Source organism: Mauremys mutica, chromosome 2, assembly GCF_020497125.1.
Source record: "Mauremys mutica isolate MM-2020 ecotype Southern chromosome 2, ASM2049712v1, whole genome shotgun sequence".
In the NCBI taxonomy this organism is placed as follows: Eukaryota; Metazoa; Chordata; order Testudines; family Geoemydidae; genus Mauremys; species Mauremys mutica.
The window spans coordinates 290,037,483-290,063,046 of NC_059073.1; the positions used below are offsets into that span (position 1 = coordinate 290,037,483).

The window sequence follows — 25,564 nt, forward strand, 5'->3', positions numbered from 1 at the left end:
TAGCCGGCATCTATTGGATCCAATGCGCTAGTGTCCATGATCTGCTACTGGTGTGTTATTTGAAGCATATCTAAATACAAAGGCCCAGATCTTCACTTGATGTAATTCAGCCTGGCCCCATTAGTTTAAGCGCTTTCACTTTAGTTGGAGCACCTACTCCAGTTTACTCTGAGGATCCATCCCAGCACTGCTACTTACCTGATTGGTCGTTAGGGTGAGATCTTTGAGGGGCCACAGGTGTCTGAAATGAGATGGAAGACAGAGCAGTTACTTCATGCAGATCTACCCCATCCCCATGTCAGAGTTTAAATTCTCACTCACCCATTCGCCCTGACCAAGAGCAAGGGTTTGTGGAATCACCACCATGGACATAGACTTATGAGTTCTGATTCTCCACTCTAGCACTGGCCTGGAACCAGTAATCGTTGGATTAACTGAACCGAAAGGAACGACCCCATTTTAACAGTTGTAACAGAGTGGAGAGTCAGGCTTATGCCACAGCATGTTGCTCCTTTCAATTCTGAATCACCATTCTCCATATGCTGCTGTGGGACCCTTCTAACTTGAAGTAAACCATTCACTTGGTAAAGCAACTGGAAAGATCTCTTGCTCAAGAGAGACACCAAGAGAGGAAGGGAACAAGATCAGCATGGGAAATTAAAGTCCTGGCCTTTTAAGAGTACTCCTGACCTGTAAGAAAGTACTGTATATTATAGGAACTCCATCAAGGAATTGACATTGCTGCTCAGGAAGAGTTTAAGCACTAAGACTAATAATGGGTCCTAGAACCATAGGATCCATTGACGAGTTCTTGCTTCCCACCCCCATCAGAACTTTTCCCTGCAGAGAGCGTTCTCCCAGCTGTTTTTGGGATTCATTCAGTGCTGTGTTACTCACTTCTGTACATCCAGGAACTCTAGCAGCTTAATGTCAGGAAATAAACTCAGGTCCACAATCCCCTGGCAGTAGAGATCATCTTCCTTCTGATGATAGAGCATGTACAACATGAAGAGCTCCGGATAGAAACAGGGCAGGATCAGAGGCAGAATCACTCCATATGCATTCAGGTCACTGAGTTAGAGAGGAAAGCAAGAGATGAGCCCTACTGATTGTTGGTATCTGTCTGTTAAAGGTTGTGTCCACACAGGACACAAGTTAAGGCTCAACATATAACACCTTAAAAGATGTGTCCATCTTTCTCCCCAATCCCATCTTTCTAGAGTCCAATGCTGCAACTGGATAATTTTGCAACCAATATAGGATAGAGCATTTGTAGTAGTTAAGATCAGAGTAATCAGATCTCAGGCTGCAGGACACGGTCTACAGAGGTCAGGAAGGAATCGTTCATCCCTTTTGCCCCACATAAAGCAATGCTCAACCAGGTGACTCATTTAGGTGTTGGGACAGGTTTTATTTCCTCTGATGTTTCAGAGCTGTCTCTCCTTCAGTGGTTTCTGAGCTCACATCCAATGTCAGAACTAACACGGAGTCTAGTCCCTAAGGTAGGAATGAGTGAAAAATGTGTTAGCACAGTTTTCCACCTAAGTGCAGCTACACCAGCTATTTGGATTTATTGCCACAACCAAAGGCTGGGAAAGAGGATGGTCTCCATGCCCTAGGTTTCTTCAGAAGAGGTAAAACAGACATGGATTTCCAACCAAATGACCATTAATCCCAGCCACCTTTTCTCTCCATCTTCTGTCTTTGCCAGCGGTTGGCCTTTCTGCTCCAAGGCCAGATGTAGCAAACCCCTGAAAGGCAAGTAGAAGATTTAGCATCTCATTTTCAAGGGTAACTCAGTCGTCATTTACTAATTAGCATTAGCCAGATCTTCTCCCCCTACAAAACTGGCAGCTATAACAACAACAGTACAGGAGAGGCAAACAGATTACTTAGTGCATTCAAAATGAGTGGATACTTCGTTGAAGGTGGAATGACTTGTTCTAGAGAATTATTTTAGCTCTCTGGACTGGGGGCACCCATACTTTGCACAGAAACCCCTGCTGGGGAGGGATTTAATACTTGAAGATACTCTGTAGGCTTAAGTGTCAGCTCCCAACAGATGAATGTATTATATTGCTAGAATGAGTTTCCATATCACCAGCATCTATAAAGAATCCAGCTGGAAAAGGATTAAGTCTCTAGAAGAGACAACATAACATAAGAACGGCCATACTGGGTCAGACCAATGGTCCATCTAGACCAGTATCCTGTCTTCTGACGGTGGCCAATGCTAAGTGCTTCCGAGGGAACAGGCAGAATGCAACCATTGAGTGATCCATCCCCTTTCGTCCACTCCCAACTTCTGGCGAACAGAGGCTAGGACACTCAGAGCATGGGGTGGCATCCCTGCCCATCTTGACTAATAGCCAGTGATGGACCCATCCTCCATGAATTTATCTAGTTTTTTGAACCCACTATACTTTTGGCCTTCACATCATCCCCTGGCAAAAAGTTCCACAGGTTGATTGTGCTTTGTGTGAAGCACTGCCTTACATTTGTTTTAAACCTGCTGCCTATTCATTTCATTGGTAACCCCTAGTTCTTGTTATTTACTCCTTCTCGTAACATTTCCCTTATTCACTTTCTCCACATCAGTCAAGATTTTATAGACCTCCATCATAACCCCCTTATAGCCTCTTTTCCAAGCTGAAAAGTCCCACTCTTTTTAATCTCTCCTCATATGGAAGCTGTTCCAGACCCCTAATCATTTTAGTTGCCCTTTTCTGAACCTTTTCCAGTTCCACTTCAATGCTTTCCCAAGGCACTTTAATGCCATCTAAAGCGATCCCATGTGTAGTGCTGCCACAGTGGAAAGTGCAACTTCTGTCTCAGATCAGCAGTAGCTCTGTGTTTCCCTAGACAGTGTATGGGGAGCTCAAGGAATAAGATGCCCCAAAGCTTCTCGTTCTGGACAGTTCCTCAGTTCACCTGTGAGCCTAACAGGTCCATTGCAAAATAGACACATTTAAAGTGCAGTTCTACTCTGAAAGGCAACTAAAAATGGCATCATGGGACTCCTAAGCCAAATCGATTCCCTGTACAGTTAGAGGGTTTTCAAGTGGCCGGCCCTGGATACAGCCAACCAAGGTTGTTCCTCCTCACCCATCACCAGTAAGAAAGGTTCTGAAGATGAAGTTAGGCCATTTGCTGTTCAGTAGGTTCACACAGCCCTAACAGAGTGGATCTTAGTAAGCCAGCCTGCTGATGCACAAGGAGGAACAGAATCCAACCCATTCTGCAAGTTGTGTTGGCTCTGCCAGTTGCACAGGAGTAAAAGACAAAACCGCTTTTCTGAAGGCATTAGGGTGAAGAGATACACCCTCGAATACACAAAACAGATCGGTTGATTAAGACAGAGCTATTTTTTCCCCATAGCCATTTTTCACAATAGTACTTCCTTCAGCTATAGTTCATGAGACTTCATGGGGGCAGATTACCCCACATCTGCCCACTATGGCATTTCTCACCCCTTCCTCTGAAGTATCCGTTGCCGGTCACTGCCAGAGATAAGAAATTGTCTAGATGGACCAAGCATCTGATCCAGGCTGGTAAGTCCTATGTCGCTAAGATTGTATGTGGAGTAAAAGGGAAGAAGTTTACCTAGGTACTACAGTGATGAGGGTCATCGGCATGAACACCCAAAGAGAGAAACCTCGGAAGTAAGCTTTTTGATGGAAAGAAACTGGATTGCACAGAACTACTAGATGCAGTAATCTAGGGCCAAGCCCCCCAAGGAATGAATTTGATTGCCTGTCTAGCAAGTGTTCCTCACTAGCATACGATTGCATGGAAGCCAATTACACACTGGACTTACTGGTAAAACTCCCATATTTTCTTGGCATAGTACTTGACCTCCTCTTGAGCCATGTTCAGTAGGTGCTTGTTTGCCCCGATCCCAGAGTATGTAGCCTGAAAAGCGAACGTCAGGGCCTTCAACAGCTTTCCTAGTGGGTGCAGGGAAGACTTAAAAGCCTGCAAGAGAGTGGAGGAAAGTTCTGCATTTAAGGGATGGATTGCCAGGGTGAGTCCTCCCTTCAGACTGGCAGGGGAGGACCTTCCAAACCAAACCGTAGATTAGGCAGTAAGACAGTTCAGCCTAGGGAAGATGAGCCAGTGGCCTTGGTCCATATCCGGGCAAATCCCAAAGGGACGTAGCCTCCTTGTGGATGGAGAGCCACCCAGCTCGATCTCTAGGTAGGGCCTTCAGGTGGCCTGGCAGGATACTGTTTAGGTCCATACCCTATTGGAAAATGCGGCTATTCTCTTGACCCGATCCTGCTCGCACTGAAGGGCAGCAATTGGTGCCTCTAGGCACCATGGCTAGACAAACAGCATTTTGCCATTGACTTTCAGTGGGAAGCAAGGCCAGGCTCTCTCAGCAGAGGTCAAGGGATGGAGGAGCCTGAACTGGGCTGGTCCTTCCAGCACAACAGCAGACTTGTACTGCCACTGCCTGTGCTGGGAGGCTAGCGGTGAAGCTTCAGTCTCCAAGGCAGCCCAGCTAACCCTCTTCTTCAGCAGCACCACAGCTCGCGTAGCACTCAGAAGAGAAAACTCGGTCTCTTACTGGCTGCGGATTGGTTAGAGTTCCTGGTTTTCCCAGTCACTGGAGAAAAGAGTGGTTGTTTCAGGGGGAGCTACATAAGAAGGGGTCTCTAGGTATACTTAAGGCATGGCTGGGTTTGTGTCTTCACACTCAGCTCTCAGGTTGCAGGGACTCAGCAGCCAAGGAGCTGAATTTTACTTGAAGGGGAGGAAAAGCAACTGAGTGATCATAAGCCTCTGGAACGTGTCTGCACCTGACAGAGCAGCCACAGGAGCGAATTGTCACCTCGTCCTTCCTGCCCCACCCCCACCCCACCTCTTCTGTTTAGGACCCTCACTTATGTAACGCGAGCTCTGTCCCAGCTCAGTGTAGATCCAGTGGCGCTTCGCCTGCATGGGCAGTTTGCAGGACTGGAGCCCTAACGTGTTCTACAGGACAGGGACCATGTTCCTTTTGTGTGCTGGGCTCCTCACATTTCTGGGTGCTCCAGAGCCTCGGCGCACAGTGCATTTTGAGGGGTACCTTTTGTAAATAACACTGGAGCGACTCCAGCTCCCGATGCTGAACTAGTTCTTCAAGGACATCTTCTATCTTCCCAGAGACATCCTCGGGCCCCCTGCAAGGGAGGAAAACAAGTACAAAGGTGATGAAGGAGGAGTTGTTGTTCACCCCTTGCGCTCTGTGTAATCATGTGTTACCCTTCCGAGTCGGTAGCCCTTGGCACAGTATGAACAGATTCACAAGGCAGAGGAGAGTCAACTCCTCACCCTTTGTGTTCATGGTCTCTCTCAATGACTCTCGCCCCAGATTACTTCATTTACATGGAGTTATTTTTCCACCTTTCCCACTCTCTCTGAAGCATAGTTTAATGGCTAAGCCATTCTTAGTGGGCTTAGTGGGCTTTCTAGCCAACGAGGCTCCGGGATCCCTCCCAATACCATATCCTGCAGGCTATAAGACAAGCTTGACCAGCTGAATCTCTTGAATTCTCTCCCCCGAGAAGCACCGTTGTGTTTGGTGAACACCGGCATTGGACAGTATAAGGTGCACAGTCATCATGAGCAAATGTCAGGTTCTAGCCTGCCGGAACACACCTGCTCCAGAGAGGCAACGCCACCCACAGACAGGCTCGCAGGAGTGACTGGACAACCCAAGGTCAAGACTTGAACCCAAAAATTGAATGCACTAGCCCAGGGGTCGGCAACCTTTCAGAAGTGCTGGGCCGAGTCTTCATTTATTCACTCTAAATAAGGTTTTGAGTGCCAGTCATACATTTTAATGTTTTTAGAAGATCTCTTTCTAAAAGTCTATAATATATAACTAAACTATTGTTGTATGTAAAGTTTTTTTTAAAAATGTTTAAGAAGCTTCATTTAAAATTAAATTAAAATGCAGAGCCCCCCGGGCCGGTGGCCAGGACCCAGGCAGTGTGAGTGCCACTGAAAATCAGCTCACGTGCCACCTTTGGCACGCTTGCCATACATTGCCTACCTCTGCACTAACCCATTGCACCACTACGCCCCTCTGCACTGGCACAAGCCCGTTGTCACCTTTGGCAGAAGAGGTACTCCTGAGACTTGCGCAACTCCTTGCTTGTCTGTATATGGAACCCGGTGAAGGACTCCTCCATTTCTTCTTTGCAGCCAGAGTGGAGGAAATCCAGGAACTGATCGTAGATACTCTGCCATCTCTTCTCCACCGGGAACTCATCAAGACCCAGCTGACTGCACAACAAAGATGAAGTTATGCCTCGCTTCCATCCCCACACCTACATTGCCACTGACCCCCCCTTCTAATCATCTCATGAACGCGTTTTCTCCCGCCCCAGCCACCAGCACAAACACCACTGGGGCAGAGAAATTTAGGAGCATCCTAGAGGATGTAAAAAAGAGCAAAGTTCAGCAGAGGTCAACTTAGAATTATTCTGCTGGCAAGGAGATGCATTTGGCCAGGGGGTCCCAAAGCCTGGGACATGGACTATTGGTGGTCTAGGGTAGACTAGGCATGTGTTGTGCGCTCTCCTTGCTCATAGCTGCTTCTGCAGAAATAAAGGCTCTTCGCTTAAAAGCCTCAGGAAGCAGCTGGTAACAGAGCCAGGCCAGCTACCTCTGCTGGTAGCTGCTGCTACACAAGCAGAGGAAACAGGATTGGCTCACGTGGCGTGGAGGCACCAGCCAGAAATGGAGAGGAAGCATCCTGGGGAGAAGGAAATGGTGTAGCTGGGCTGCATGTCCAGGAATTCATCTCAGGGGAAGGCTGGCGAAATTCCAACTGCTGCCGTAATTCATGGGTTATATCAAGAGAGGTCAGCTTGGGAACCGTGTGGCTGAGAGTGATCCAGAGCTTCCCTGCTGCAAAGTGCATCACCCAGCTGCCTCGGCCACTCCCAGTTGGGTTGCAATGGCTACATATGGGTCTCCCCGGTGGAGTGGGAGGTTGTGAGCATCTCACACCCCTCTCCAGAAGAGACTGCTGCGGGGGGCCTTGCAACAGGTTCTGTGCTATAGGAATCCGACCATTGGGTTCAAGCCAAAATTACTGTCGCCTGCTTTCATGTTGTCACCTGTCAGGGAGCGACTGCTGCGTAGGAAAATAGAGCTCTGACCACCCAGTAAGATATTTCAGCCTACCCATGGTGCTTCCTAATTCGAGCTAGCCATGCCCTGCTAAGCAATTCACATGCTGTTGCTCTGTCCCTGGATCACTGTCCCTTCTGACTCCTTACCACATCTGGCAGTACACTGCAAGCCTGAGCATCAAGAATATTGGACCCCTCCCTCTTTTTTGTGAATCATAGACATGTAGCGGGGGGGTGGGGGGGACCCTCAAGACCTCATCTACTCCAAGACCAAGTATACCTAGGCCATCTCTGCCAGGTGTTTAGCACGTTCTTAAAAACCTTCAGTGACAGAGATTCCACAGCCTCCCTAGGCAACCTGCTCCAATGCTGAACAATCCTTCTAGGTAGCAAGCTTTTCCTAATGGGATGTACGCAGTGATGAGCTGCCAAAATCTTAAGAACCGGTTCCCTATAAAAAGTTCTGATTTAAGGGGGGGAGCGGGGGAGGGGCCGGGGCAGGGGGAGACATATTTGTGGGGCCGGGGGCCCCTGCAGGGCCTGGGGAAAATTGCCCCACTTGCCCCCCCCGGCAGCCCTAGAGCTTGCAGCCCCCTCCCCCCTTACCTTGCTGGCAGCTGAAAGCAGCAGGATGACTCCGGAGCTCAGCTGAGCTGCCCAGCTGATGCTGGCGGCTGGCCACGCTGCAGCTGGGGGGAAGCGGGGGAGCCTCAGCCTCCCCAGCTGGGAATCCTGGAGCAACAGGATGGTCCGGCCCACGGACCAGAGTTCTTTGCCCACCCCCTGGCCCTTTAACAACCGGTTCTCCATGGAGGTCTAATTTTAGCAACCGGTTCTTGGGAACCTGTGGGAACCGGCTCCAGCTCACCACTGGATGTACGACTAGAAACTGCGCCTCCAAAAAACCCTCACGACTTTGAGGAAAGGATGCTCTTGTGCTTAAGGCACTGGATTGGACTCAAGATGGGATCAAATCCTGGCTCTTCCTCAGGCGCCGTAGGTAGCTTAGGAAAGTCAATTCATCTGCGCATCAGAGCCTCATCAGTGAAGTGGGGGAGGGTTCTCTTTCTCCTTTGGCCATCCTTGCTTATTTAGACTCCGCTCTCCAGGGTAGGGGCTGTCTTATTTAGATGTACAGAGCCTAGCACAGTGGGGACTCAGTTGGTGCTAATGGAATACAAATCACGACCCACGGAGTTATTTACGGCCACTCACACTTTGGTTATTGAGGCATCTTGCTGGTCGCTGGAAGTGTTCAGGATTCCTTGTGTCTGAAGCCCTTGGCCTGATTTGTTACTAAAGGTGCCTTCCAGAGTGAAGCCATTGGAAAAGGTCAGCTTTCCCTGAAACAAAAAAATAAAGGGGTTATTTTCTCAAGCTCCCGCTTGGCAGGAGGTTAGATAAGGTTCCAGCCCCCCTCTCGTGAAGCCCACAAGCAGGAACGATCCCTGAAAGGAAGTCTAAGGTGGTTATTTCCACTAGAAGGGCTCTACACTGAAAGCACTCCCAATGCCAGAGAACGTCACGAAGGCAGGAGATCCCCGGAGCCAAGAGACAGAAATCCATTTGACTCCAGTGACAACACTGCCCATACTTATAGGGCTCTGGATGTGGAAATCCAGCTAGAAATGCAAAGTATGAGTCCAATACGGCAAGTAGGACTAGGTGTTAGTCATTGCTTCTGTGCCCTGAAGTTCCTGGCCTAAACCTAGACAGATGGCTCAAATCGCCAAGATACAGTGAATATACAACCTGGAAGTCTAATTCTTGCTTAGTTTCTCCCCTGTTCCTTAAGGCACCAACGGGCTTGGCATCATTGGCGCACTGAGGTGAGCACAGGAAAATGCATACATGTGCGCCTGGAAAGCTTGCAAGAATGGATCCCTTGAGTGCTTTTTACTACCCAGGTAAGCCCTGTTCTGTGAGACAAGGTCTCTGGATTCTGCAGCACTCTGGGACGGCAGATGGGAAGTTCTTGATTCAGGCTAGGAGGTTTAATGAGCTCAGAAACTAAGTAATTCAGTAGAGCCAGCCCTTCTTAGGATGTGAACCGGGGATCAAGGCCTCCTTGATCCCAAGTATGGATCTTTTCAAACCCAACATTAATTTCAGTGGTACTTGTGCCTTAGGAAAAAACTCAACCCTAGTACCCTAAATGCTTTAACGTGTCGATTTAAATGGTCATCTTCACATTTCAAAGTGAAGCCATTGAAACAAATGGAGCCTCTCACATCTCTGAGCTATTGTTGCAGGCTAGTGCAGACTCCGGTACCAAAGCATTGTGTTTGCACTGTTCCAGTTTGTGGGGTTCTCTAAGCCACCAGTAGGGCTAGGGACTTAAAAAACGAAGGTTGCATCTGATTCTGCAGCTGCAGAACCACAGAAAACATGGGGCCATGCTAACCTTTTGTTGTAAAATTTCTAGTGTGATAAAAGGAGCTGTAACTAATAGGAAAAAAAAGGTATGAACTTTGATGGACAGGAGTGCCAGCTTTCTTGAAAGTTAGCAGTAACACAGCAGGGTTGAGCATAGGCAACCAGCTCACCTTTCCAACAAATGTCAGATCTCTTGTGAAGTTGCCTTCATAAACGGAGTCATCTTCTAAGAGGAGAATCCCGGAACCCTAGGGATCGAAGAACAGACATCGAGTGCAGAGTGGGGAATGAGACACGTTGGCTTCTGTTAAGTTATTGCATTTTATCCAACACATGGGCACACTGACACACGCCATTTGTGGGGTGCAGCGTGTATGGCACGTTATAGTGGGGAGGGAGATCGTGTATTAACATAAGTCTAACAGGCACTAGGTGGGAAAAGAGTTTTCTTGCAAGGAAGTGGGTGTAAGAAGGGTGCTTCATACAGGAATCCTGGTTAGAGACTGATTTCCTATCCCAAGCATCTGATTTAAGTGGCCAGTGGTACAATAGAAACCAAGGAATTACCACACAGATCAAGCCAGTAGTCCTAGCTCAGGATTCCTTCTCTGACCATGGCCAGTAATGTAACAAGCATGACTCCACTACATATCCCCATACCCATTAAAGACTGGTGTCAGCATCGACAAAATCCAAAGGTTACAGTGGTGCATGCTTTAGAGGAAGCAGCAAGAAACTCTGGAGTGGCCAAACATCGAATACTGTGCCCATGGGGAAGTTGCTTCATGATTTCTGTCATTGTTTGTTTAGGCCCTGAAACCGAAAGGACGGACGGACGTGCACACAAGAGGTCATTTTTAGAGCTGGTTGGGAATCGCCAGCAGAATGATTTCCCCGTGGAAAATGCTCTGTTTGCAAAATTAAAATATTTCTGAGGGAAAAGTGAGGTGACAGCTGCCCATCTAATAGGGTCTTGTCAATTTCACTTTCTAGCATCTTCCAGGTTGGCAGCCAGGTAGGGTGACCAGACGTCCCGATATTTAGGTGTTTGTCCCACGTCCCGACCGATCTTTGGTCAGGACGCAATTTGTCCCGATATTTCGCTTCGCCGGCAACACTCTGCTTTTTTTTTTTTTTTTGCTCCGCAGGCGGAACCCCCCCGCCCCCTTGTGTCCCGATATTTTCTTCCTCTCATCTGGTCACCCTACAGCCAGGAACAAATTCCCTTTTAGTTCTCAGGAAGAAGGGTCATGTTTTTGGACTTTGTCCTGATTCAGGATTAAATTGCTGTGTGTTAAGAGATTTGCGTTTTCTGTCCCTCCAGTCATTTGCTAGTGAAATTGGGTTCTCATTATCCATACAAGTGGACAATCCTTTTATTAATACTACTAAATGCTTGGCCTCTATGGACAACCTTGTGGCAACAACTTCCATGTGTTAATTGTTACTTTGCCTGACGAGTTTACAGGTCAGTTTGTTACAAGCCTGTACAGCACTTAGAATAATGGGGCCCGTTTTCATGGTAGGGGCTCCTAGGGCCTGCCGTAATACAGATATGTAGGTTTCCTTTCGATTTCTCTTGTTCTAGTATCACTAGCAGGTAGTGATGTTCCATATGTACCAGTTCAGATGTGGGTGCACCTTAGGGAGGTGGTGAAAAATGCAAAGCCTGGGGCTGCAGGTGGTTATGAGGTAGTCCCATCACATGAAGTGTTCTGGGCTTCCCCTCAAGTTAAGTGATGATCTTGTGGTAAGAAACCAATGCTTAAGTCATACTGCCTCCTACACACCTGAAAGATTCTTACTTTAATATGAGTGTTCTCATCTTTTCCTCATCCTCTGGATAAGGGATTCCGTAGTCTATTGACTAAAGTATCCACAGGAAAGTTATTTACTCACCACCATTTTATCCACATGAAACGTTCTTTGGTAGCACACGCCTGACTGGGTCACCACAATGCCTTGTCCATGCCTGTGGTCATCTTGCCATATCCCAATGTACCTCTCCCCTCTGGAACACAAGACAGGAAGCTCTCATACATCACCAGTGGAGAACTTTGCACAAGACCATTGAGAACTATGACAATGAGCCGGCTTCACACCAGGTGAAAGGTGCTTGCTTACACCTGGTGTGAGTTTCATCCTTACACTGTGGACAGCTTCTGAAAGACGTCAGGGATTGTTTGAACATCCACTTGGTTTAAATGTGTGAATTAGAGACATATTTAGTAAGTTGGGAAAGGCCGACTGGATGGCTCTGGTGACTCGCTATCCAGAGTGGTGCCACCGGTCAGGTCTCTGTATCTCATATATGTTAGACCCTTCCCCCCACTTTTGATGTTAGCCCAGATGTCACCCATCAGTGTAGCTGCACAGGTGAAGGCTTCCTCTCTACAGTATATACAATGGAAGCCATTATTCACTCTCCTGGTGCTTTCCCCTGTTTCAAGACTCTATTTGACAGCAGAAAAGCAAGGCTAAAATTCTAGCACAGATAAGGCCTGAACATCCACTAGGGCATACATTTCCTGCGATGCAGCCAATGGGGTTGTTTCTCTTCCAGGCTTCCCCGCAGCTGTCACATGGTTCTGTGCAGACTGGGGCAAAAGGAAGGGTTATCTATGGGTCAAAGGCATTGGTAAGGATTTTGATATCCCCTCCCGGTTAACTGCACCCAGCCCAGAGACAAGGTAGAATCTTCCAGAGAGCTCTGGTACCCAGGGAGGATGATTTGCTCTGAATGAGGCGGCTCTAAGTCTTACGCCTTGGAAGGAAGGCAGCAGGGACCAACCTTAACCTGGAGGAAGTGTTGATTGGACCATGATCATGGCATAGTCAACCCCCCCCCCCCGAACACCTTCCCCCAAAGACTAGATCCGAGTCCCCTTTGTAAGTGGAGCCAGAGAACACCTGCTTATAACCCCATGGTTGACTGAGGGACAGGACATAGACCAGCAAGCTAGAGCTGTCCACACACATGGCAAGTCCTCCCATCTTGGCGACATGCTAAAGATTTCCTACACAAACCCTTATCAGCAGGTCAGTTGATTGTGCAGGAAGCCTTTGGAAACCCAGGGAGATATTTGTTGATAAAAACTTGAAGTTCAGTCCACGTACTGTTGATTTAACAATGCTGCTTTTCAATGTTTGTTGACCCTACATCAGTAACATACTTAACAACCATCCAGCCACAAAATGCAGATATACATTTCCATTTTCCAGAAGAGTCCTGCATGCAAGGAGCCCCCACCCATCCCACTCTTTCTACAGCCATCCTGCACACAACTTGCAGAACATTAGTCGTCCTGGCGTCATTGCAACTCAGACACTGCTATTGCTGCAAGGGATTTTGCTGCAAGGGGCACTCATGGTTCTAAACTTGATATTCTGGCATCATTACATTGTTCCAAGGCAGTCATATGGGTCAGCACACCCACATCCATATCAGGTCATCTCAGGTGTTACCGCTAGAGGCTAAACTTTGATGGAACCCTTTATCTGTTGGAAAGTGCAGTTCCATCAAAATCTAGGCACCTTGCAAACTTGTGTCAATTTTCATTTTGGAGAACAACTAGAAAGAGTTCCAACCATCTCTGTCCCACTTCAGGATTTTCAAATGAAGGATTTCAATTTTTTGCTTTGAAAAATATTGGTTTGGAAAATTTTAGTTTTCAAACAGAAATAAGGTTGAAATCAAAATGACGTGTTTCAATCGACCCCAAATTAGGGTTTTCTAAAATGTTTCTTGCGTGGAGAATTTCAAAAAGTGTTGGGGGTTTGTTCTAAATTGGAATGAAACCCAATTTAAAATCCTTTGTGAAACAATATCCAGCCCTCAGCACAGCTCAAACTTTGCCCATCTCAAGTTCACGTCGAATATACTTCAGACCAAGGAATGCTGAAAACCCAGGTGCTGTGAACATTTCCTGAGCTCCCTTCCATAGCATTACCTGTCCTTGTCATCCCAGACTCCATATCCATTCTTCTTGTCATTATCCCATTGCCCTGTGTACTTAAACGGCTGCTCCGCTGAAGGGTTTTCCAGGATGCCAAATCCTTGACGCAGATTATCGTTAAAGTACCCTTTGTAAACCATCTCATTTCCATACCTAGAGAGAGAATGGACAGCATCATCTTTAAGACCAGTAGGCACTACCTATTTCTCTTGCTGTTGCCCTTGCTTAGTGCTAGAGGACTTCAGTTTCCTGGCAGCAGAGTAACAGCGGTGCAAGCTTCCCTAACAGCATGCATCAACCCTGCCCTACGAGGCACCACTTACAGCAACAAGAGTAGATGGGTCTAGACAACCGGAACCCCAAATCTAAGCCTTGAATTTGGACGCTCCTCTAAGAGGGGTAGTTCAGTCCTTAACATCTCAATGGAAACTGCCAACAAGGGTACCGGAGTGTGTTATACCAACACCTGTTCGCTAGGAACTGGGATTGAAACCCAGCTGATTTCACTCAGGTTCGCAGCCAACTAGGCAGATGGTAACTACTGGGTCACTTCCGTCCTCAGCTGGATTGGAGATAGTATAGAGCCTCTTATGTTTTGTTTCTAAACCCACTAGCCACCCAGGCTTCAGAGAGCATAGGCCAGGGAATAAGCCAGCCCCTAGTCCTAATTCTTATACATGCCAATGCATCTCCCTCTGCCTCTAGAAAGGAAACAATGAGGAGAGTTACAGGGCTACTGTGAAGGTTAGATGATGTTATGCTCTGAAAATGAGATACACTATGCAAGTGGTATAGCTGAGTTCCCTTTATATGGCCTATTTGTCATCTAAAACGATTAACCTTTGAAAGTAGTTAGAGAACTGTTGCTATATGTCTCAGTCCAGTCAACAGTGCAGGTATATTCTGCAGAACATTATGAACCTAGACATTAAAAGCCAGCATTAAAAGATCCTACCATAGTATTTGTCACTTTCGCTCACTCCATCAACTACCCTTTCCCCAGAAGGAGCAAGTACTTGCTACTTCAAATGTTGGAAAACCCAGAATGCATTTGCCCAACTGAGCAGTGTTCGACCTGGAGACGCTCCTTGCTGACTCCTGGAAACGTCTTTCATTCTAAAGCATGATTTGATAGCCCAGTTCAGCCTGCGTAACTAGACGTCATCACAGGAAACCCAGCAGAGTCGCACAGTAGGTCTGACTCCCACTCCAGAGACCTAAGTTGTATTCTCGACTGCCACCAATCTGAGAGCAAGGTCAGAGCAAGGTTGGCTAGAGCTGAGACGGCAGAGGCATTGGTGGGTATTTATAAAATTAACTATATCAGGATCGGAATAGACAAGTTTGTATTACAGAAGCACCAACAGGTCCACAGCAAGGATAAGGGTTCCACTGTGCAAGGTGCTGTACAAACAAGAGAAGATGGCCCCTGTCCCCATCAGTCAACCTGGGCTGGAAGTTAGACGGTTATGTACAACCACACTCCAGTTGAGAAGGGCTCTGTTCTGGAGTCCTGTGTTTGCTGAACAAGGATGACGGGGTGTTACGATGCAGAATATGGGTGTTTCCCTTACATAGATCCTTTTAGTCAGGGGTCCACCCAGCTCCCCTATAGTTCAGGGACAGCAAACCCTGTAGTGGAGCAGGAAAAGGGTGGCACGAACCTAACGCCTCTCAATGGGAAATATAGTTACTGGAAACCCAGTCAGAACAGATGTTACCCTCTATTCCAGTGTTTCACTAGACAGGACACTAGGTCCAGGAGTCCTCCCGGAAACCAGATCCAAGAGCCCACTGCTACACCAGCCGCCCTGTTTGCTTCAGCGGTTCAGGAGAACAATTACAGCCCTGCCTTCCGAAGGTGAAGGTGCACATTTAGCCCACACAGCACGCCAGGCAAAAAAGACAGGAGAAAGCTGTGTGCGTCATTAAGATCATCCAGGAGCGATGCTCTCAGTGATGCACACACAGCATGGCACAGGCTAAACAGAGGACAAGACACCAAGATTGTTCTAGAAAGTAGCTGACAGACCCCAAAACGCTAGTCCTACCATGGTACAGAGAACCTGCAGTGTCCCATGGCTACGGCTACCTATGTTAAGGCCCACAGGTAGCCCACCCCTGCGATATTCCTAGGCCAGGGGTGGGCAAACTTTTTGGCCCAAGGGCCACATTTGGGTTCCAAAACTGTATGGAGGGCTGGGTAGGGAAGGCTGTGCCTCCCCCAAAACAGCCTGGTTCCCTACCCCCCTATCTGGCCCCTCCCACTTCCTGCCCCCTGACTGCCTCCCTCAGAACCCCCGACCCATCCAACCTGCCCTGCTCCTTGTCCCCTAACTGCCCCCCCTGGGACCACACCTCCTATCCAACCTCCCTGCTCCCTGTCCCCTAACTGCCCCCTCCCAGGACCCCTGCCTCCATCCAACCCCTCCTGCTCCCTGTCCCCTGACCCCTATCCACACCCCTTCCCCCAGCCAGGCCCCTGGGACCCCACCCCCTATCCAACCCCCCCTGCTTCTTGTCTCCTGCCTGCCCCCTCCCAGGATGCCCTGCCCCTAACTGGCCCCCCAGGAACCCACTCCTTATCGAACCCCACCCCACCCCCCAAGCCCTCTTCCAAATGCGTCCCTGTGAACGCGGGTGGAGGACTCAGGAGGAGCAGGGGCAGCCGTGCAGCCGGAGGGAAGCAGCGGTTTCCCCTTCAAAGCGCCGCTTCTCTCAGGATGACACCAGGCGGCCGCACAGCCGGCCAGACAGAAGCGGTGGTTCTGCCCGGTGTCCTCCTGAGTCCTCCAGCCACGTTCCCACCACCCGCCCCGCCTGCCTGCTCCCTGGAGGCTGCAGGCGAGCCTCCCTCCCTGCTCTCCTGCCCAGCGGGCCCCCACGGCATGGCAAGGTGAGGCCGTGGCGAAGGGGGGACAGCTGGGGGTGGGAGTTAGGGGCTAGCCTCCCCGGCTGAGAGCTCAGGGGCCGGGCAGGACAGTCCCATGGGCTGTAGTTTGCCCATGTCTGTCCTAGACAGGCGATTTTAGGCCCGTGAATCAATCAGCCACTCCACCCTGCCCGTCCAACCCCATGCCGCTGCACAACAAGGCAGTGTGGAGCCAGGCTTCGGGGCAGCAGGAACAGTAGATTCCTTCCGTGGCCTGCCCTGTGGTTCGCTCTTCCGTGACCGAGGGGCGAGCAGCCACCCGCCAAGCAGCCGGGAACGTGCGCTCCCTGGAGGCCGCGCTCCGAGCGTTACTTACTCACAGATTCCGTAGCCTCGCATCTTGCCTTCACCCCAGTGGCATTTGTAGCAGTCGTACTTGTCTTCGGAGATGAGCGGGATGAGGCAGATTCCAAACCTAGAGTGCAGACAGGAGACTTCAGCATAAGGGTGGTGCGAGAGGGGGAAGAACAGCTACCGCAGAAAAATGTCCATAGACTATCAGGGTTGGAAGGGACCTCAGGAGGTCATCTAGTCCAGCCCCCTGCTCAAAGCAGGACCAATCCCCAACTATTTTTTTGTTGTTGCCCCAAATCCCCAAATGGCCCCCTCCAGGACTGAACTCACAACCCTGGGTTTAGCAGGCCAATGCTCAAACCACTGAGCTATCCCTCCCCCACCTTTTTTTAAAACAGGTGTCACTCCGAAACCATCTACACCCAGGGAGGGCAAACTACAGCCTGTGGGCCAGATCCAGCCCGTCAGAGCTTTCAGTCCGGCCTGTGGGATTGCCAGCCCCGTGGCGCAGCAGGTTCCCTGCCTGCTCCGGCCCCACGCCACATCCAGAGGTGGCCGGCACCACGTCCCTGCAGCCCCTGGGGGAGAAGGGGCAGAGGGCTCCATACGCTGCCCTCGCCTGCAGGCAGCGGCCCCCGCAGCTCCCATTGGCCAGGAACAGGGAACCGTGGCCAATGGGAGCTTCGGGGGTGGTTCCCGCAGGCAAGGGCAGAGCGCAGCTGAGCCGCCTGCCCCACCCCACCCCACCCCCAGGCAGGGCCGGCTCCAGAGCCCAGCGGGACAAGCACCCGCCTGGGGCGGCCCTTTCCCGGGGGGGCGGCAGGCTGGGCCGGCGGACCTGCCGCAGTCATGCCTGCGGGAGGTCCACCGGAGCCCCGGGAGCAGTGGACCTGCCGCAGGCATGACTGCGGAGGGGGCGCTCGTCCCGCGGCTCGGCTGGACCTCCCGCAGGCATGACTGCGGCAGCTCAACCGGAGCCGCCGGACCAGCGAACCGCCCGCAGCTGCGGGAGGTCCAGCCGAGCCGCGCGACCAGCCGACCCTCCGCAGTCATGCCCACGGGAGGTCCGCTGCTCCCGCGGCTCGGGGGCGCCTCCCGGGCATGACTGCTTGGGGCGGCCAAATTGCTAGAGCCGCCCCTGCCCCCAGGAGCCACTGCCGGACATGCTGGTCACTTCCGGGAGCCTGCCTTCGCCCCACTGCATGCTGCTGCCACCCCGGAGCCGCTCGAGGTAAGCGGCACCAAGCTGGAGCCCGCACCCCAACCCCCTCCTGCACCCCAACCCCCTGCCCCGGCCCTACATTCATGGCCCCGCATACAATTTCCCCACGCAGACGGGGCCCTCGGACCAAAAGGTTTGCCTACCCCGGATCTACACACACAGGGTCAAATCCATCTCTCTAGGTTTCAGTGGATTGACCCCGGGGAGGAACTTGGCCCAGATCATCTCCCGTTACTCCACTTCATAGGTGAGAGGGGAAGTGATTGACGCCCGCCCCCAGCTGTAACTATTTGAGCTATAACATGTGTCATCCTGTCTATGAGGCAACACACTCCACGTGGGCGCTCTGACAGCTGGGGCTCCAACCCAGGACTGTCTGCGCTAAGTATGAATCACCATAGCTTGGCTCAAGCAGTAGCTCCCATTAGCTGGCAGCTGCAGTAGACTCTTATTCTCTTGCGTACCAGCCACCTGATGCACTTGAGCAGATGAGACAACGTGGCAAGGCAACATTCAGAAATCCAAAGACTGGAGGGAAAGGCTGCTGCCCTGCGTTCTGCCTGGACTAGCAGCTCCTCTTGTATCATGCAGTTCAGCCATTACTAGCTACAACTAGGGATTAAAACCCCTGTACAGAGATTTGGATTCAAGGCATGAAAATCATTCCACTTGCCCTGTGGACTGTGGTCATAACTCCATGTTTCTCTAGAGAGACTGGGTAAGAAAACTCATACTTTAGGTATCAGAGGGGTAGCCGTGTTAGTCTGGATCTGTAAAAGCAACAAAGAATCCTGTGGCACCTTATAGACTAACAGACGTTTTGCAGCATGAGCTTTCGTGGGTGAATACCCACTTCTTCAGACTTGACCCTTTAGGGTCATACTTTAGGGTTCCACTTCTGCTGACCCTTTAACAGCCAGTCCCCCTGCACTTGTGTCTATAAGCAAGGGAAGCCAGCTTTATAAAAGCTTACCCATGTTCCAGGCCCTCTTTGAAATCCCCAACATGGTTCCGGCCATCAGGCCACTTCAGCGTCCCCCTGCAATTCAAAGCAAGTGGATCAAGAACAGTTGCAGTTCCTCTAAGTATGCTAGAACATTAAGAGTTTTTAATACCCATGCTTCTAGGCAGAGTCCACTCCTCAACTAAGGTCAGGAAGTCCTCCACCCCAGCCCCATAGTATAATTGCATGGAGGGATTGTCCTAGACCCCAGAAGTGATTGATTGTGCTCATGGGCATGGATAACGATACCAGGTATGTCTTCACTGCACAAAAAAATAAAATAAAATAAAATAAAAATAAAAAAAAATGTTCTTAACTCTGGTTAGCAGCGGAGGTCAACCGCAGGCTCCCCTAGAGACTAACTTGAGCTGCTAACCCAAGTTAAAAGCAGAGTTGCCGTGTCTTCACTGCTATTTTAACCCAAGTTAAGAGCACCCTTTTGTGTGTGTGTGCAGTGAATACATACGCCAAGTCTGTGCACTCTGGAGCAGAGTTAGGGAATTAATGGGGGATTTATATTAAGGCATTTTGCATAGCCATTGGTTCGTTTTGCTTTGGCAATTCTTATAGTTCTATTCCAGGTCATGGAGATGGTCAAATAAAATGAAGTGATTGTGTCTTCTGACTGGTGCGAATCTGACCCTCAGAATGAGGCAGCTGTGACAAAGCTGGCATTCTGTTATTTCAGCTTTTTGTTCCCAAGGTAGAACTAGCACTGGATAGAAAAGAAAGGTTTTGACAACGTATTTATAAAGATAGTTTTTTTTTTTCAGAAACTTGTCCACTCTAATTGGATCAAAAACCACCCAACATTGCAAAATCTTTCGCATCAAAATTTGGACAAGTAAAAAAAGGGTTTCAACCAGCTCCAAGTACTGGCCATGGAGCCAGATTCACTCCATGACTCCCAGGAGGGCACATTCCCCTTACAAGTGGTTCACAAGACTTCGGTGTCTGGCCAACATACCCAACCCCAACGGACCCACAAAGCATACGCAAAACCCTTTGAGATTTTTCTGCCCTATAAAATAACTGCCCACAGTAGATTACTACTGAGCCCAGGGCTAGGACCTAGGAGAGCTGGGTTCTTTTCCTGGCTCTGCTACTGGCCTGTAGATTGACCTTGGGCAAGTCACTTCACTGCCTCGTGCCTCAGTTTCCCCATCTGTAAAATGGGGGCAATGGTACTGACCTCCTTTGTAAAGTGCTCTGAGGCAGTACAGCTCCTGGGGTCCCAGTCATGAGCCAGGACCCCCAGTGTGCTAGGTGTTACACAATCAAAGACAGCCCCTGCCCCAAAGAGCTGACAATCCAAGTATAAAAACAACACATGAAGACAGACAGGGATTCTGGGTTCCAGACCCTTGCTAGGTGGGAGGGTCCTACAGCCTGGACTCCATCCCGAGCCCGAATCCCTACACTGCAATTAAACAGCCCCTTTGCCTGAGTCAGCTGGCATGGGTCAGCCACGGGTTTTCAAACTGCAACGTAAACATACCCTCAGTGTCTGTGCCAAAGTGACTCCTCGGTAACACCAGGATCCTACTTCCCTTCCTCCCACCTGTGTCTCATCTGGCTAGACGAAAAGCACACTGGGGAAGGAGCAGTGTTTTACCGTGTGTAAGTAGCACACTAGGGACCTGATCTCATTTAGAAGCTGAGGGTGCTACTAACACAAATCTCCCATTTGGTGCAATCCAAGGGAAAACCATTTGCTCTTCCAAAAGTGACTCATTAATCCAGGGATAAGTTCTCCCTCAGGGATAATTCAGTAATACCCAGGTGGCCGTTTTACCAAAGAATCTCCCAGCACCTCACTTAATCCACCCCATTCTACGATCATTGGCAATATAGTCCCCGTTTTCCGGTGCAAGTTTCACGGCTTGTGTCATCATGCAGTCAGACAAGGGAATGTATGAATTGTTAGAAGGGTCAGACCTACGATGTGTAGACACAAAACTGGGGCAGTGTTTGGGGCTCGTAACAAAAAGGGCTTGTGAGTGGAGAGGACATCAATTCTACTGACCCACTCAGCCAGGGTGGGCCAGGTCTGGCCAGCACGTAGAATATTTTCTTGTTATCCAGAGGACTTGTTTGCTGATGGAGTTCAGGTCTGGCGAGCACTCAAGGCTCTGTCAGACATGTGTCTTTATAACCATGACCATGTTCAAGTGCGACTCCATGTGATGCTTTCAACAGCCCTTAGCCACATCCCTAGCTTAGTACCCGGCAGTTTACAGCACAAGCCAGTACTAGTAGTAGCACCTAGTGAAGAGGCCCAGGAAGGGTCACACAACAGGACTGACTCTGGCAAAGCCAGACGGAGGGAGGCGGATATATTGCCTGCCTGGTCCCAGCCAGTCTCACTCCCTGAGAGTGATAAGTGGCCTCAAAGTTTACCCTCAGAATTGGAAACACAAGCTGAGGTCCTTACTTGCCATGTGGTTTCCCCCAGTACCATTCACCTTCGTACGCGGCGTTCTTGAATCTGCCCTCTGCTCGGAAGACGTACTTGAAGCTGCGATGGAAAGGAGGCTCGCTTCCCTCCCCGGCCTCGCCCCACAAGGGGAAATCTCTCTTCCCATTCAGCGCCTGGCGCACGGCTTGATTCAGCTTCCATTGCCAGACTGCCTGGGGGCACAAAGGGACCAGAGGATTCAAGCAGGAGGTGGGAACAGGAGAAGGAAAGAACTAATGGCTCCTGACAAGCTAAGTTCCAGGGAAACAGGCAGGCGGCCACTAGCAGGGTCCAATATTACCCACCACCATGTAATCATGTTGGATCACTGCTCCCACACTAGGAAATTCCTGCCATTTACTCATCTGGGAGCTCAGGTTTCAAGCTGAAGGCCTTTTAGCACAACATCCAATAACCACAGTGGAGCATCCCAATCTGGATTTAGGCAGCTACACGGCCACCTTATACTTCTAACCAGGACGTGAGCAAGGACTGGACATCCCAAGGATCAGCCTACGAACAAAAGGTGGCACCGGAGTGTTTTGCATCAAAACACAAGTGTAGTTTTTAGCATTTAAAGCTTTGATGTCTTCTCCTTATTCCAACAGCCAGGACGGCCCTGGTATTGCACACAATGAATCTACAGAACACTGCTGTCACTTCAACTCACCTTCATCCGTGGCTCTTTGGCAGAGAGGAAGAACGCTTCTTCTGGTGTGACGATATGGAGCGCATGCCTGCTAAGCGGAAAGGCAATATTAGCGAGGTGGGGAAAGGCGAGAGCTCTCTCTACAGGCAGTCCAGAGCAAGACTTTACTGCCCTTTTCTGACTACTTTGTACTCAACTTCTGGTTTATGTGCCTAAAGACTCATGGTTCAGGGCATCAGCCAGCCACCCGCAGGGGTCAGGAAGGGATTTCCCACTCTTCCTCTCCCCAGTGTATTCTGGGAGGTTTATCTCCTTCCTCTGAAGCATCAGGGATGGCCACAGCTGGAGATGGGACACTGGGCAGCGTGGGCCAGGGCTCTGGCGTGGCACTGAGCATTCTTTCTCCAGTGCTTGGCTGGCTGGTTCTTGCTCATATCCTCAGGGAGTACCTGAACGCCATGCATGGGGTGAGAAGGAACGGTCCCCCAAGTCAGATTGGCAATGATCTTGGCAGGGTTTTTTGCCCCTCTCTGCGGCGTGTGGGTGCAAATCACTTGGCAGGATTATCTGAGCATCTCACTCAACTCCGCTATTACAGGGGGCCTTGGGCAGTGGTGCGCCTTGGTCCCTCCTATTCTCTGCCGGTGGCACATGACAATCCAGTCTCCTGTGACCTATGATACTTGGGTTGTTGGGTTTGGTGCGGAGATACTGGGCGCGTTGGTGGCCTGTGACAGACAGGAGGTCAGAGGATGATCTGATAGACCCTTCTGGCCTTCAACTCTATGAACATATTCCAGAGACTGACCCAGCAGCCAAGTAATTGCCACTTGGATTCAAAGATTTTTTAAGACCAGAAGGGACCATTATGACCATCTAGTCTGACCTCCTGAATAACACAGGCCAGAGAGCTCCAGCCGCTTATCCCTGGATTGAGCCCAATAATTTAGGTTTGGCTCAAACAGGTCTTCCAAAAAAAAGCCACCAGTCTTGGTCCAAAGACATCAAGAGATGGAGAATCCATCACTTCCCTGGGTAGCGTGTTCCAGTGGTTAAATCACCCTCATGGTTAGAAGTTTGTTCCTTGTCTTTAATGTGAATTTGTCAGGTTTCTGTTTCCACCCATAAGTTCCTACTATACCTCTCTCCACTACTTTGAAGAGCCCTTTAATGCCTGGTATTTCCCCCCCCCAGATGGTACTTACACCCTATATCCGAGTTTTGTCTTTTGAGAAACTAACGAGATTGAACTCCTTAAATTGTGTCAAGTATCAGAGGGGTAGCCGTGTTAGTCTGGTTCTGTAGAAGCAGCAAAGAATCCTGTGGCACCTTATAGACTAACAGACGTTTTGCAGCATGAGCTTTCGTGGGTGAATACCCACTTCTTCGGATGCAAGTCTTGCATCCGAAGAAGTGGGTATTCACCCACGAAAGCTCATGCTGCAAAACGTCTGTTAGTCTATAAGGTGCCACAGGATTCTTTGCTGCTTCTCCTTAAATTGGTCACTAAGACTTCCTGAGAAGGATCTAAGATCGGATCATGAATAGCCCATAGCCAGCTCCTGCTCATGCAGCCACCAGTTAGGGTGACCACATGTCCCGATATTATCAGGACAGTCCCGATTTTAGGGGACTTGTCCCGCATCCCAACCTTACATCGGTCAGGACGCCCTTTGTCCCAATATCGGGGACTGTTCAGACCTCAGCTCACCACTTCTAGGGCAACTCCCACGTCCGCCTGCAGGCAGGAGCACCACATGCTGCAGGGGTGGGACTTGCAGGCACTGGAAGCGGGCAGAGAGCCACACCCGACCTGTGACCCTAGGAGCCAGAGGGACCAACCTGCCGGATGCTTCCTGGGACAGGAGCCACCCCAGGTAAGCACCTCCAGGACTCCTCAGCTCACCCCTTGGCAGGTCCCTCTGGCTCTTAGGGTGGGGGGTGGGGGTTCTGTGTGCTGCCAGCGCCTGCAAGCCCCACTCCGTGTCTCCAGCAGCTCCCATTGGTGCTTTTCCTGGCCAACGGGAGCCACGGAGCTCGCGCTTGTGGTGGGTGCAGCATGTGGAGAGCCTGGAGACTCCCCTTGGCGCTCTCATCCTAGGAGCCAGAGACCTCCCAGCAGGGCTGGTGAGTGCGGCCAGGGAGTGATGGAGTGAGTGTCTGGGAGGTCTGTGGGGGGTGCTGGGCAGGTTTGTGTGTGTGTCAGGGCACTGCGGGTCTGTGTGGGGCATTGTGTAGTCGTGGTGGTGGGGCTGTGGGGAAGGGCACTGGGAGGGAGGGGAAATCTTTGTGTAGTGGGAAAATAGCGAGTGGGGGGTTCTGTGTGGGGTGCTGGGCAGCTGTGGTGGGGCTGTGGGCAGGGGGGTGCTGGGCAGGGTGTATGCACACAGCACTGTGCATTTGTGGTGGAAGGGTCGTAGGGGTCTCTGGGCATAGTGGATCCAGGGGGTGCTGGGCGCCGCATGGGCCCACCCCCAACAGGAAGGGGCACGCTGGTAGCACAGGGCCAGACGGACCAGTGTGCTCTGGCTCCGGTCAGGGCTCTGCACCTGTGTCTGTCTCTTCCCCCACCCCTGCTCGCCCAATATGTCCTGATATGTCACCCTTGCGATCTGGTCACCCTACCACCAGTAAGGGGAAGGAGACTGGTCCCAAAGTGAATGATTTGAAATATGTGGAGTTGAACCTGTTTTCAAAGCGAAAGTATTTCACTTACTTCTCTGGGTCTGGCTTTTCACTGCCGGATTCATCGACCCACACAAGCTTCAGATCAAAACTCTGGCAGTTGTTCCCCTAAAGAAGCAGACAGAAAGATGAGCGGTTTGAGAAGAGCGGATATTACATACCCAGATATTAGCACTGGTCAGGTGATCCAGGGAACAGACTCTCGCGTGTAGAGCTGGATGACATTTTTTGGCTGAATTTGGGGAGGGCGGGGGGAGAAGCAAGGCAGATTTGGTAACTCCAAAACTTTGAGAATGTGTGTCAGTGTCACCAAATTGTGTGTGTCAAAACAACAAAAGATTCCAAAAGTCTAAATATTTTGTCGTGGTACCTTCTAAACCAAAATGTTTTGATTTCCCAGTTTAAATGGACCGTTTTGACATTTCCTTCACATTTTAAGAATTCAAAATCCCTTAAATTGCTCAAAATTCAAACAAAATGTTTCACTCAGCCCAATATTTTTTCCATTCCAGAATTGCCAGCACCCCAAAATAACCGTTATTCACACAGCTCTAGTAGCATTTGCCAGCAGTGCATGCATCCCGTGCGGCCCAACCCAATACGATTCCAAGCCCACATTGCTCCCTGCACTGATGTGGGGCAGGGGTGGCAGCAAGGGAAGCAGAGAAAGGAAATGCCTTTGAAAGGTGCAGTAGTTCTGGTTCCAACTCTGTTCCATGCTTTATTACTTAACATTTTCCAAACCCTTCTTCCCATCCAGAGTCTATTCGGTCCTGCAAGCATGTAACCACGTGCGTAAGTATTGGCAGATTGAGGCTTTAGCCTAATCTCTTCAGTTCAAGGACCTCTCTCTCTCTCATAG

The 25,564-nt window shown here is 50.1% G+C and overlaps 1 protein-coding gene across 5 annotated transcripts in view; it reads right to left on the reverse strand.

The window, feature by feature from the left end:
* Nucleotides 1–25,564, reverse strand: part of ALS2CL (ALS2 C-terminal like) — a 75,059-nt gene that overhangs the window by 5,398 nt on the left and 44,097 nt on the right. For 4 of the 5 annotated variants that reach the window (XM_045006290.1, XM_045006293.1, XM_045006292.1 and 1 more), the window contains 15 exons: nucleotides 24,734–24,810; nucleotides 22,039–22,108; nucleotides 21,345–21,541; nucleotides 18,881–18,946; nucleotides 16,708–16,806; nucleotides 13,454–13,612; nucleotides 11,403–11,514; nucleotides 9,674–9,751; nucleotides 8,343–8,470; nucleotides 6,100–6,273; nucleotides 5,072–5,165; nucleotides 3,818–3,975; nucleotides 1,683–1,751; nucleotides 898–1,071; nucleotides 199–241 (listed from right to left, as the gene is read on the reverse strand). In XM_045006290.1, the coding sequence (XP_044862225.1) occupies nucleotides 199–241; nucleotides 898–1,071; nucleotides 1,683–1,751; nucleotides 3,818–3,975; nucleotides 5,072–5,165; nucleotides 6,100–6,273; nucleotides 8,343–8,470; nucleotides 9,674–9,751; nucleotides 11,403–11,514; nucleotides 13,454–13,612; nucleotides 16,708–16,806; nucleotides 18,881–18,946; nucleotides 21,345–21,541; nucleotides 22,039–22,108; nucleotides 24,734–24,810 (1,698 nt within the window). The remainder of the gene's footprint in view (nucleotides 1–198; nucleotides 242–897; nucleotides 1,072–1,682; nucleotides 1,752–3,817; nucleotides 3,976–5,071; nucleotides 5,166–6,099; nucleotides 6,274–8,342; nucleotides 8,471–9,673; nucleotides 9,752–11,402; nucleotides 11,515–13,453; nucleotides 13,613–16,707; nucleotides 16,807–18,880; nucleotides 18,947–21,344; nucleotides 21,542–22,038; nucleotides 22,109–24,733; nucleotides 24,811–25,564) is intronic. The other variant, XM_045006294.1, reaches the window with a different exon arrangement.